Consider the following 12,516-nt stretch of genomic DNA (forward strand, 5'->3'; position numbering starts at 1 on the left):
AAGATTTATTTCTCTCTTTCCTGAAAGAGAAACTGGCATTTGGCACATTGTTAGAGAATGCTCTGTAAGTCACCCAAAAACCCAAGAGCATGGCATTTTCACCTGGACCTTGCAAACTTATGGTGACAATGAGTCAAGCTGACAATGTCAAGGTGTCCTGTGCCAAGTGGTGTGCTAACAGCAATGGAGCCATGTGCCATCCCAGGCAGCTCTGGAGAGGCAGACCCACAGCAGATGCTCTTTGTGTCCACAAGGAGGAAGAGGAAGCAGGGCTGGAGCTCACTTTTTCAGGTATTCTGAAACTGCAAGAAAGCCCTGGTTGTAGTTTAGAGCCTGGGTGAGCTCTTCCTCCAGTCCCCCTTCATGCAGATGTAAACAGCACCATACAGGCTACTACACCAATGAAGTTTTAAAAAACCTACATTGCCAATGCTATCTAGAAGCTGTGGGTGAAGACCACCCAACTTTGTCACTGCAAAGCTCTTTTCTCTGCAGAAGCCCCACCCTGTGGGGTGTGTGTCTTGGGAACATGACACTACCTTGGATTGCAGAGAAAAAAATACAGCACCAGACATTTTACCAAACCCTTCCCCAGTAAAATTACATGTCACAGCAGAGATGGCAGGTAATTTGTATTTCAAATGAAAAGAGTAAATTGGCTTTTGCTGGCCATCATGGGGTTGGCAATAGTAAATCCTGGCACTGTCAGAACTGAAGTGGGTCATTCCTGCAACTCTCGCTGTGCTTTCTGTAACCATGAGCTGTTACTGAGGAAGTGAAATCTGGTTAACAGATTGGTAAAAATAATAGTGCAAGACATCTTCAGACTTCTAACTATTTTTGCAGTGTAGGTGCTGCACAGTTTGCATTATTTTAGCAAACTGAAAAACTTTTGGGTTTCCCAGGTTTCCACAGATCTGTAACATGGCAGCTGCTGTGTCTCTGGCCAGGTCTGAACTCCAGGCACCCCTATGACTCTGCTGCTTTTTTTAATTTTTTTTTTTAATACCTTCTTGAGGATTTGAGAGCCTAAACAGTTTCGTTCTCTCTGTATGACAGAGGCATAGTATCTGGCACTGAAGTCTGTTCCTTGACTAGAGTTAGTAGATGTTACCTTAATGTTGTGTTTTGGCGTGGTGGGATTCGGGGAGGTGAGGGGGTGGGCTGCAGGGGTGGCTTTTGCAAGAAGCAGCCAGAAGCTTTCCCTAGGTCCCACAGAGTAAACACCGGCTGGGCTCAAGACCGGACCTGCTGCTGACCAAGGATGAGCCCATCAGTGATGGTCACAGTGTCTCTGGGAATCACATTTAGGAGAAAAAAACCCCACAAGCAGCCGCTTTTTGCCACCAGACAAGGGAGTGAGAAGATGTAAGGAACTGTGAAGACACCAAGGCCAGTGAAGGGGAGGGTAGAATGAGGCACCCCAGGTGCCAGAGAGAAAGATGTCCCTGTAGTCATGGAGAAACCCATGGTGGAGCAAGTGTCCCCCTACAGCCCATGGAGGATGATGGGGAGCAGAGATCCCATCTTCAGCCCATGCAGAAACCCCACACTAGAGCAGGTGGAGGCATACAGAAGACTCTGTTACCCACATTGGAGCAAGCTCCTGGCAGGACCTGCAGCCTGAGGGGAAAGAGGTCCATATTGGAGCAGGTTTGTTGGGGAGAGTGAGTGGGGACAGACGTACACAACTTGTGACTTTATGAGGGACCAGGCTGGAGCAGCCTGGGTCTGAGGGACTGCATCCCATAGCAGTGACCCACACTGGGGCAGCTGGTGAAAAGCTGAAGCCCCATGAGAAAGAATTCGTGTGGGAGAAGTTCATGGAGGACTGTTTCCCATGGGTGGGACCCCACACTGGAGCGAGGGAAGAGCGTGAGGAATGCCCCCCAACTAAGAAGGAAAACAACTCATGAGGAACTGACTGAAACCCCCATCCTCGTCTCCCTCTGTGACACATGAGGGGAGTAAGGGTGAGAAATTATGAATAAAGTTGAGTCTGTGAAAAAGGGAGGGGTGTAGGGGGGAGTTGTTTTAAGACCTGTTTTCACTTCTCATTATCCTACTCTGGTTTCACTTTGTGTGTGGGTAGTGTAATAAATTAGATGCTTTTTTTAAATGCCACGTTGAGCCTGTTTTGCCCGTGACACTGATTGCCAAATGATCTTCCCCTGTCTGTATCTCAACTCCTAAGACTCTCAATACATATTTTTTCCCATGTCCAGCTGAAAAGGGGAGTGATAGAGTGGCTTTGGTGGGCATGTGGCCTCTAGCCATGGTGAAACCATACTTAAGAAAGCTTTGTCCTTGTGTAACAACGGCACTATGAGCTTCCCTAAAGAAAGAAGTGAACTTGAGTAATAACATGCATTAGTACAGATATTGCTTTCAGGCTGTGATAACCCACGAGTGAATGAAGTCACCACTGTTGAAATAGAAGACAATTTCTTAATAGTCTGCTTGGATGGTTTTATTGTGGTTCTGCCAGCACAAGAAGGCTAGCAGGGCAGTGCTGGATCTGAGACTTGTCATAGTGCTGGGTACTATATAGAGATTTAATAAGCCTTGCTTCCCCCCCAAAAAAATTACCCAAATTAAGAAACTCTGGGATATTGGTGGGCTAAAGCAATTGGCTGAAATAGAAAAGGAGCAAAAATGGAAAGATGGTGAAAGAACCCTGGTTTTATGGACTAAATATGTGGACACAGCTAGATGCCTGCAAATAGATTCATTCAAATTATCATGAATCAGGAGGTGGAAATATTGAACATGTAATGCCCTTTTTTCCCTTGGTAAGGACAAGAGTGACCAGCATTCACTTAACTTAGGCACAGCCTCCTCTCAAATGCCTACTGCCAGTGTCCTCGTGCTGCTCTCAGTGATTAGCAGCAGATCATGAAAAATGCTGTGCATGTGGCTTAAGTGAACTCAAAGTCTTAAACTGATCTGATCCATCTTTGCATGTGTGAATCAAGGGAAAAGTGGACTGTGATTAGACAGCAGGGAGCTCTTTTTTTCCTGGGCCTTGCTTTGTCTCTTCTGCCTGGCCCGTTCTCACCTCCTCTCATTTAATTTGCAATAATGGAATGCAGCTAAGTATTGAGATGTGGAAAAGCCATTTCACCACTCCATCCTTGGGTGACTTAATGGATATCTACCCAGACTTTGCCCAAGAAATATTTTCCCTTGGACGTTGAAGGTTAGTAGTAGTAATTCCATTAGAAATTGTAGGGGATGGTCAGCATTTTTTTGTCATTTACTGTGAAATGGTTGAAAAAGAGGTGTCTTCCCTTTAACTGTCTGTCACTGACTGAAAGTGAGGGTATTTTCTGTTTCAGTTTAAATGATCTCCTGACTAATCACATTCTGGTTTCACTCTCAGAAATGTTGAGGGAACTATGAGAACGTTGTGAGCATGGAGCATGCTCCTGGACTGCACAGCTGTTATTTCAAAGAAAGGATGCTTTTTCTTCTCTTTTACGTCAGCCTTTGTTCTAGAAGAAATAAAATACTGGAAACTTCTATTTTATAAATTGTATTTTAATTCCAAGGTTTATAATAGAAAATCCCTAGAAACATTGTCAGGGTATTTTCACAAGTGTTTTTTGCATGGTTTTTATTTTTGTATATTACAAGACTGTTTCCTTTGTAAATGCAAATATATACCGTTGGAAATTGTAATATCAGACATACAAAGAATCCTGGGTCTTTATGCAGCCTAAAATGTTTGTGATGAATCAAATCCTTTAATGCAGCAAAGGTCAATTTAAAAAGCATCAGAGTATGCATTCCAGACATAGACCACAGGTGTCGATTTACAGCTGGAACTGTGATGGGAGGCGTCTTCTGCCATAATCCCTGTAACTGAGAAGAGAAAGAGAACTGCTGCTGGGGTGCATGTTTAACCTGGATGGTGTTCAGTTCAGCTGAAAATGCAACACATCATTTCTCTGCAGGTCTCCTGTACCTCTGCAGGTTGTTCAGCAGTCTGGCTCTCACCAGAGCTCCCAGTTGGGAAAACCATCTAGAAACCTGCTCACTCCTTCGCCTAAACCTGCTGACTAAGTCTCAAGAACAGAAACACAGGTTCCAACTTGGATGCTTTTCCAGTTTTCCCCCGTTACCCCTAAAAAGGCCTCAGATCTGAGCTTGCTAAGGCCAATGACACTGAAGTCAACTTCGGCTTAGGTCTTTATACGCTCTGTGCCTTAGCTCCTGCAAGGCAGTACTGACAGTAAATCTCTCTGCTGGGCATATGATATGTGAAGATAGCCTAGTGATGGAGGTATGTAAGCAAAGAGATTTTTTTCAGATCAGCCAACTGAGCTAACTCTTCCATTTTGGCTCGTGGGAACTCATGAAATTTGGTAACTGATTTATTTCTAAACACACGGCGCCTGAAGAAAGGCCACGAAAAGAGGACCTGTTCATTTGAATTAAATGCATCAGATAAATCCCTGAACAGCACTGCAGAGCTTGTGGCAGAACTGCATGCTAATAAAGTTGGAGGTCACTCATTTTCCTAGTTAATTATTCCTTGACAGCAATAAAAAGTGGTGAAAGCAATACTACGTATAACTGTTTAAAGAAAGGGAAGAGGGAGGTGCTTCTGAGAACCATGCCAGAATGCAACTCATTATCTATGCCATTCATTTAATCTCAGCTGTATGGTTCTTACCTGCTGAGAATCTAAGTGACATGATGTAAGAGCTCTGGCTGATAGCGTCGTGTGGGATGGCAGGTTTTATGCCACACCTTTTTTTCTCCCTTTGCAGAGTATCTGCTTTTGGTGAAGGGATAGCTCTTGGCTTACAGACTTGTCTCTGTTTTTAGCTGGTGACTTACCTGTGGCAGAGGTGCAAGCCCTGTCACTGCAGCATAGTGCACTGCCTGCTGCTGTACGCACTGCTGCGGTCCAGCGTTGGCACATACGTTTTAGCCACGATGCAGTAGCTGACTCCAGGCCTCAGATCTTCTATTTCAATAACCTTGTCTCTCCCCTCATACACCAGCACTCTGTGTTGCTTCAGAGAAGAGTAAAAACAGACAGTCAAGCACATAGCCCTAGCAAGTATGTCTGTGACTCATGTTTGACAAGGCCAGCAGACACAGAGCAGCACGTGGACTTGCATGAACTCAACATAATTAATAATTTATTTATGATTTTTAAAGAAAATTCCCCCTAAAATTCCCACCCTGTCCTTTTGTTTTGTTTTGTTTCTTTTTAATCCAGGCCTTAGAGTATGAAATGCTAAGTTGACAGAAAAGAATAAAGGGAGGAACTGCAACTCCATTCAATCAAATTCAACTCATGAAAAGTAAAGCTACTTTGTTTCCAAATACTTAACCTGTCATGGATACCCTCACAATCCCGGAAGACTATTTCTGGGAACAAGCATGGTGTACCCATACTTCCCTGGATTTTCAGTGGTAAAGCGTTTATACTTGAATATCCACTTACCTCATCTAGCAAGTTGTTAATGATGAAGACTTGATATAGCAGATCATAATAATTTGTCATTGGTATCATGCTGCCTCTCTTCCTTTTATAAGGAGAACGTGGAGCCTGGAGCTTTATTATTATGGATTTGTTGCTATGAGCCACAGCTACCGTCGGAGGTCCTATCACAGCTAAGGAAAAACACCAAACCTATGAATACAAGTACAGTGTCTTCATAATGTTTCACAGACCACAATTTGGACTAACTCAATGATTTATTATTCTTGTTAGAAACATTATAGTATGTTGTATTTACTGTTGAAGTGCCACTTTGTAAATCCTTCCTTCTTGGTGGTTATTGCTTCAGGACATTTTGGAGAGGGACATTTCCCCTGTTTGTAAGCCAAACTTACATGTTTCATGTTTCTGAACCAAACTTCTTGAAATCTCTCAGAGCTGACTGTGGGCTAGTCAAACAAAATGCTTCGGATTCTTAACCCTGGTAGTTTTTCCCTCCTGTTTGTCTGTGTGTTTGGCCTGCATAAAGCAACTATTTGAACCATTTCAGTTATGTCAAGGATGCAGCTTCAAAACATTTGCAGTCTGCTTGGTTAAACACAGCTATGGATTCAAACTACTGTCTGCAGACCTGTGCAGCCCCAGAGATGTGGGGAGACGGGACAGCAGCTGCGCCATGAGCCTCTCCAGGAGAAGGAGGTGGCACAGGGCAGGACAGACTGTTGCTGCTGCAAGGTACTGCTTTATGTCAAAGCTTGTGGCTTCGTCCGTACAAGAAGCTCAAGGTAATTTGCACTTCAGGGTTGTGAAGTGACCTGCACTGATGTTCACAATTCAATTTTGTATGGACTAGTGAGGGAAAACCGGTCCGTTCACAGGGGACTTACTGGTACGTACACTGGTACTGTTCAGTGTTTTGACAGTCCTCCAATTTCCAACCTGTGATGGCCTTGTAATGACTGTACTAACTAAAAGCTTTGCTCGTGTCCTCTCTAAATACACTGCAGTCAGGAAAACACATAACATGAGTAGAATGGTGGTCGCATAGCTCTCAGCTCTCTTCTCCCTTTTCACCTCAAGCAGAAAACATTCCCTTCTCCTCCACCTTGTGCCCAGTCCTGCCAGCAGCACCAAAAATGGCTGAAAATACTTTGTAGTTCCATGCTTTGAGGAAGGGGTTGCGTTAAAGGGAGCTGGGCATTTCTGCTCCCCTTAGTATAGAGAAGTGGCTACTTATCCATAATTGGTTGGCATCCAAGTGTGAAGAAAATTACTTTATTGCAACCCTTCACCTGAGAGCAGTTGGCTCACAACTTCTTTTAGTACAGCTCTGTAGTTAAGAAAGGATTACTCATGTTCGTAAACTGTGAGTAAAAATTATGTATTCCACCCCGCAGAAAACCCAGTTCCTTTCTCAGAGAGACCCATATGTTTGTACTTACTTTCCCGCCAGGGAGTGAATCTGCAGCTGAGGCTCCAGTCGGAATAGATGCCAGCTGACACGGCCTTCACTCTGCCGTAGTAAGGCTCTTGGATGTCAGAGGTCTCATTTGTCAGGTCACAGACATGGTGTTGAATCCCCCAGCACTCATCTTTGTTTTGCCACATGCTCTGTCCATACCTATGGAGAAGGGAGGAAGGAGGTAAGCTTTAGTTGTCTCCAGCTGGGTAAGTACAGACTTTTAACCATCTGCTTTCGCTCGGTGGTGCTGACAAGCATTTTGCCATGGAAATTAACTCTCTTCTTCAACTTGATGGCAGGGAAGACTGATTTCATGGGCATTTGGGAGCTATGGATTTCTGTCTTTTCTGAAAGAATCCCAAAGCGGAGACATGGATCACCGGCCCAGTAGGAATCTGCTGCACGCTTGCCCCTCGGGAGGATCGGGCAAGCTCTGACTGGTGTGTTTAATGATGGGCAGAATGCTGTTTTCCATCAACTGATTTCTTAAAGGTGATTTCAGGTGCTCACCAGGTGTGCTGGGAACAGGAGTGTACCTCCTCTGAGGACCAACCCCTACCACTCCCTCCTGTTTGCTGTGTGAAGTGCCCTGCCTGCACCACTGGCAAGGTGGGCCACTGAAATACCTCCAAGGTCCTATTGCAGAAGTACCTGACCTAGTTAGACCTGCTTCAGGCAGAGGACCCCATCAAACTTCATTTTTCTGCAACTCTGCGATGCAATGAGGGTGCAGAATGTATTTCCAGAGGTGCTCATCCCCTGCCTCGGGCTGTTCAGCTGCACCTTATGGGCCACTGGTAAGCACAGATACAGCTGAGCGCTGACAGCCGAGCAGGACGCGGTCATTCCCAAGCCATGGGGACAATAATTCCTGTCACCTGAAAAATGGCTTTCACATGCTAAGCAGGGGTGAGCCCCAGCCCGGTGGGAGGCCAGACTTCCCCTGGTACTTACACTTTATACTGCACGAAGTAGACTGTGTCCCTTGCCTCTCTGGCCCTCCCAGGCTGCCAATGCAAAGTGCTGTTGAGGTTTAGTGAATGAAATTCAACCTTCTGTGGCTTAATTGAATCTTTCAGATCTTGATTTTCCGAAACTAAAATAGCTGCAAATAATAAGGAACAGCAACATAACAAATTTGTCACAGACACGCTCCTGTGTATTCACATCAGGGGTAGTGGTACAGCTCAGTCAGTTTCAGGCCAGCAGACTGCAGGGAAATTAAATCTCCTGGATCTCATGTTCAAAACACCCCGAGCCACAGTGACCAAATCTAGCAGTTACAGAACAAACACACTCAGTATTATGAAAGGAAGGCTTTTCTGTGTTTCCATTTGTTGTTTTGTTTTCCTTAGTGAGTGTACTGCTGTGAAAGATGCCCCAGTGGACATCCCAGGGAACAAACCCTTTGGCTGAATTCGCAGAGCAGCCACATCAGTAGTTCAAGCCAAGTGCCCTTCCCTCCACGTCTCAACCTTAACCTACAAGGATTATAGTTGTTTTAACAATTGCCGCAATCCTGCTTATCAGCTCTTGCCTAATAAAAAATAACCTCAGATTTGCTGCTTTTCCAGCACACGTTACTGGCAAAAGCTGCCTGACAATTCTCTGGGCATTTTATTTTCAAGCTGCGATGGTTACAGATGACAATCAGTTAACAACCCCTCTGAAGCATCCAGGTGTTAACAGTTTTGCGACCCCGATGACTGTACATTACTGCAGCTTTATCACACAGTCCAGCAAGACTTGTACTAATGGAATTGAAATAGGTAACAGAGCTGTGAATAAGTTCAATGGGCAACATGCTTGCTTTAGCTGCGTTTCAGAACCTTCCAAGACAAAATAACAGACTAATTTGAAAATGACAGGACCTTTGAAACCCACTAAAAGACCCAGAGATTCAATGACAGACCCAGCGTCCCTCTCCCCACACAGGAAAAGAGCAGAAAGCCTTTACTTACTGGTTATCTCATCCTGAAGCAGGTGCATCACTAAGCAGAGGGAGGAAAGCGTGATCCCCCTCATACTTAGGAGAGCAGCTCCATGACTGAAGAGCATCTCTCTTCCTCTTGGGCATGTCTTATGAGGAAGTAATTGTTAAACACTCCAGAGTTCCCCTCATTTGCAGCGGTTTTCAAAATCCCCAGTTTGGCTTCGGTTTAAGTTAGCTGAAAAACATATGAGTTACTCTAAATTAAGCATAAGCAGTTGTTCTTACTTGGCAGCTATGGTCACTGAAGTTTGGGATTAATTATGAAGGAAAACAGCATGAAAAAGGTTCTTTTTCTTTTTTTCTTTTTTTTTTTTTTTAAGGCACTAATTCCCAAATGATGTCTGGCAATTATTTATCCCATGAATTTGTCACACAAGCTTGCTTGCTTGCTGTGCTAGCATTTAGTTAGTTTGTTTGTTTGTTTGTTTTTCAGCTTACTAGTCATTCAGAGCTGAAGAACATGAGAAGTTTTGCCACAAAAATGTAAAAGACGTACCCATGGGATGTCATCTGATTTGGTGGCCTGTCTTCAGGTCGAATGCAAGCAGATGGAGTTTGCAAGTGTGTTTGCAGCAGGAAATCATCTAGGCATGTCTCATCGGAAGAACAAGGGGCTGTGAAATCGCTGCCAGCCGTGCTGCTGGGCAGCGTGTCCTGGGCTGGCTGCAAGAGAGATGCTGGGAGGCTGGGGCAGCCGCAGCACTCACAGCCTCAGGAGAGGGAGCAGAGAGGTGAGTGAGCCCAGCCCGTTGGGCCAAAGTGCCACTCTGCGTTGGACTTTCAGACTGCCAGGAGTCATATGCCCCGGCTGGTGCGGGTGTGCCATGAGTCTGTCTGCACACATACTGGCGCTTGTTACACTGTCCTCCGAATCCCGCCTTTCCAATACACGCATCCCTGTGAGCCTGACCCCAGGGCTGGGGGAACTGGGGCTCCCTGGTGAAAGCCACCTCGCTTTGCATTTGTAAACACTTCAGTGTTGTGTGAGTGCCTGCCTGGTGGGAGCCAGGTTTCATGCTCCTCAGGCATATGGAAATCTCAGCCGAGTCAGTCACTGGCAGCAAACAGGGTGCCACTGGAGGTGGCTAGGAACCTGCTGTCCCTCCTGCCCAGTCTTGCCCCTTAGTCCTCTGTCCCTGAAAGCTCCCTGGTGCTGACATCCACGTGTACTTTGCCACTTGTGCACCGCTGCATCTGGGGAAAGGTCAGGATGCATTCTCCTTCTGCAAGGTCACATCGATAAACGAGAAGAACATAAATTTCGTACGACATAGCACTGCACTAGGTAATGACACCCACAATGAAATAATGGACATAAAGACTACCTGTCTGCAGAAACAAAAATTTGCCTAACAGTCTTCACTTTGGGAAAAGGTAGAAGCAAAACACCCATCAGGACAAAATTTAAAAGCAACTGCTTGTACTCAGCAAACTGGACATCTAATCAAGAAGCTGGCCTCAGTCAGATTCAGGGTCACAGGCTCTCAGTTCAGCTGGCCACCTCTACCTAATCAGCCAAGCACCAAACCTGCAGCAGATACACTAAAGCTCTAAATGTGTACCTAATTAACTCATCAACCCACTAAAAAGAACTAAAGAACAGAGAAGAAAGGCAGTAAAAAAAACCAAAAACCAAAATGGAGGTAGAAGGTAGAAAGCAAGAAGGCCACCCTGCCATCACTGGCTGGGACTTTTTTATCTATCCATTTCCCAAACACATTTTCAAGATCCAGTGACCTTTAAGAAGTTCCCCACATCAAATGCAATTAGTATTTCATCATGTTAGATGAGCTCAAGTGCGGGAATAGGGAACTTTTATAAACCAATCATCAGACAGAAATGTCATCATTTAGTCACAGGTTGCATATTTGCTTACTTGAGTTGTACCAACACACCTTCCCGTACGCCGCACAACAGCCCGCTGCCAGGAGTTGAAGTGTGGAGCTTTGCCAAAATTGCTTTTGATGGTGGTTTCTCCTAGGAGTGCAGAGCTGAGGGCCAGCCTGCCTGGCGCCGTCGGGTTTTGCTCAGTAAAGGCTGCTCTGCGGCGTGGAGAAAGGAACACCTACCCCCGTGGAAAAAAATTAGGGTTTCCTATGCGTTGCACTCTGATAGCGCCTTATCTGCAACTGGGCTTGGCAGCCTGAAGTAATCGGTAACTCTTCACATAATTTTTTGTGATTATTGAAAGAGCTGCCAGTAATCCCCAGGTTATTAGCATCTGTAACATTGTCCAACTCATCAACCTCAGTTGTTCTTTGTGTGATAAAGATAGCTAGAGTCAATCCAGCAACACACACGTACACAGGTGCCTGGAGTTTAACAGAATACAGTTATATATAGTACCTTTAAAAACATAAACATTTGACGAACGTTGCAGGAGGGCGTGCTACTTCAAATATAAGTGAGAACTTTTAAGAAACGATGTTGTTTAAGAACACTCTGAATGGTACTTTATGAAGAAATGGAAACTGGAAATGTACTACTTTCCCCAGCAGACTCCACGTTAGTCATTGCCCTACCAGCTTATCCTGGTTTACACTGAAGCATCTTTTTGATCCAAACCTTTGTTAAACATCAGTACTGGTGTTTCTGTGAACAGACACAGAACCTTGGGCATGAGAATTTTCCCTTTTCCTGGAATAAAAGCGGATCCAAATGCTGGGTAAACAGATTTCTTTCTCTTGAGGATCGGATATTGCTACACAGAGGTAAAAGTCAAGTACATTCTTGCTGGAAGCTGCCTGACTCATTCAATCTGATAGCCCCACCTCATTGGTTTTTTGATGGTTTTGTGTTGTGGTTTTGTTGTTTTTTTTTTCTTTTTTCCCTTGAATGAGTGGTTTCCCATCCACTGAAAGAGAAAGAATAATCCTGGAACTGCTTCTGCACCCCACCGTTGGCTTATCGGATGTGAGTTGCTGATATTTGGAGTGGATGGGAAGGTGGACATTCCAGGATGAGGCTACAGGAAGATGGAGGAAGGGGAGAAGCTCCCAAAGCACACAGAGGATACTTCTAGCAACTGGCAGGCTTGACAAGTCTCTCCCATGTGTGGCATTTCACATATAGACAATAAAAACCGCATGGCTCGGATTGTTCTGGACCCAAAGATTGTCTTCAATATTGCAGCTGTATTTTTCAGTCTTTTAGCCTTCCACGCAGCCAGAGTGGACCCACAAAAAACTTGCCTTGGGAGGTGGCTCCGGAGTTCACCCAGTCCAGCCGAAGGCTCAGAGCCAGTCTCACAGCAGCGTCAGCCCACATTGGACCACCTGTCAGCATGAGTTTTTCCTCCATAGATGTAAGCACAACTGTGACAGCTGCTTTTTGTCTATTGTTTCGGAGCCTCAGAGGGAAATCTGGCTTTTTGGCAACATTTATATAGTTGTCAAATCGCAATTAGATCCCCTCCCCAGCCGCCGCCTCTCCCAGCTGCATGGACCCGGCTCCCTCAGCCTTTTCTGGTCTGTCATGTGTGGCAAGGCAGCCCTTGCCCCACACAGAAAATGAATCACTACACACACCCCCACACACCCCCACACACCCCCAACACCTAACACAAAAAAAAACCAAAAAACAAACCAGAAAATTAAGAAAAAA

General features: G+C 45.1%; 1 protein-coding gene across 1 annotated transcript; it reads right to left on the reverse strand.

Annotated features, from left to right (window-relative positions):
- Positions 1-4,868: 4,868 nt before the first annotated feature.
- IL22RA2 (interleukin 22 receptor subunit alpha 2) lies at positions 4,869-9,251 on the reverse strand (the record flags this gene model as incomplete). Its single annotated transcript, XM_084262467.1, has 5 exons — positions 8,882-9,251; positions 7,875-8,025; positions 6,901-7,079; positions 5,462-5,631; positions 4,869-5,024 (listed from the first exon to the last, which is right to left on the reverse strand). Exons 1-5 carry the CDS (start codon positions 8,976-8,978, stop codon positions 4,869-4,871), a joined length of 753 nt encoding a protein of 250 aa, XP_084118593.1. The 5' UTR covers positions 8,979-9,251.
- Between the last annotated feature and the right edge of the window lie 3,265 nt (positions 9,252-12,516).

Source organism: Gallinula chloropus, assembly GCF_964237585.1.
Source record: "Gallinula chloropus genome assembly, chromosome: 3".
Taxonomy (NCBI): domain Eukaryota; kingdom Metazoa; phylum Chordata; class Aves; order Gruiformes; family Rallidae; genus Gallinula; species Gallinula chloropus.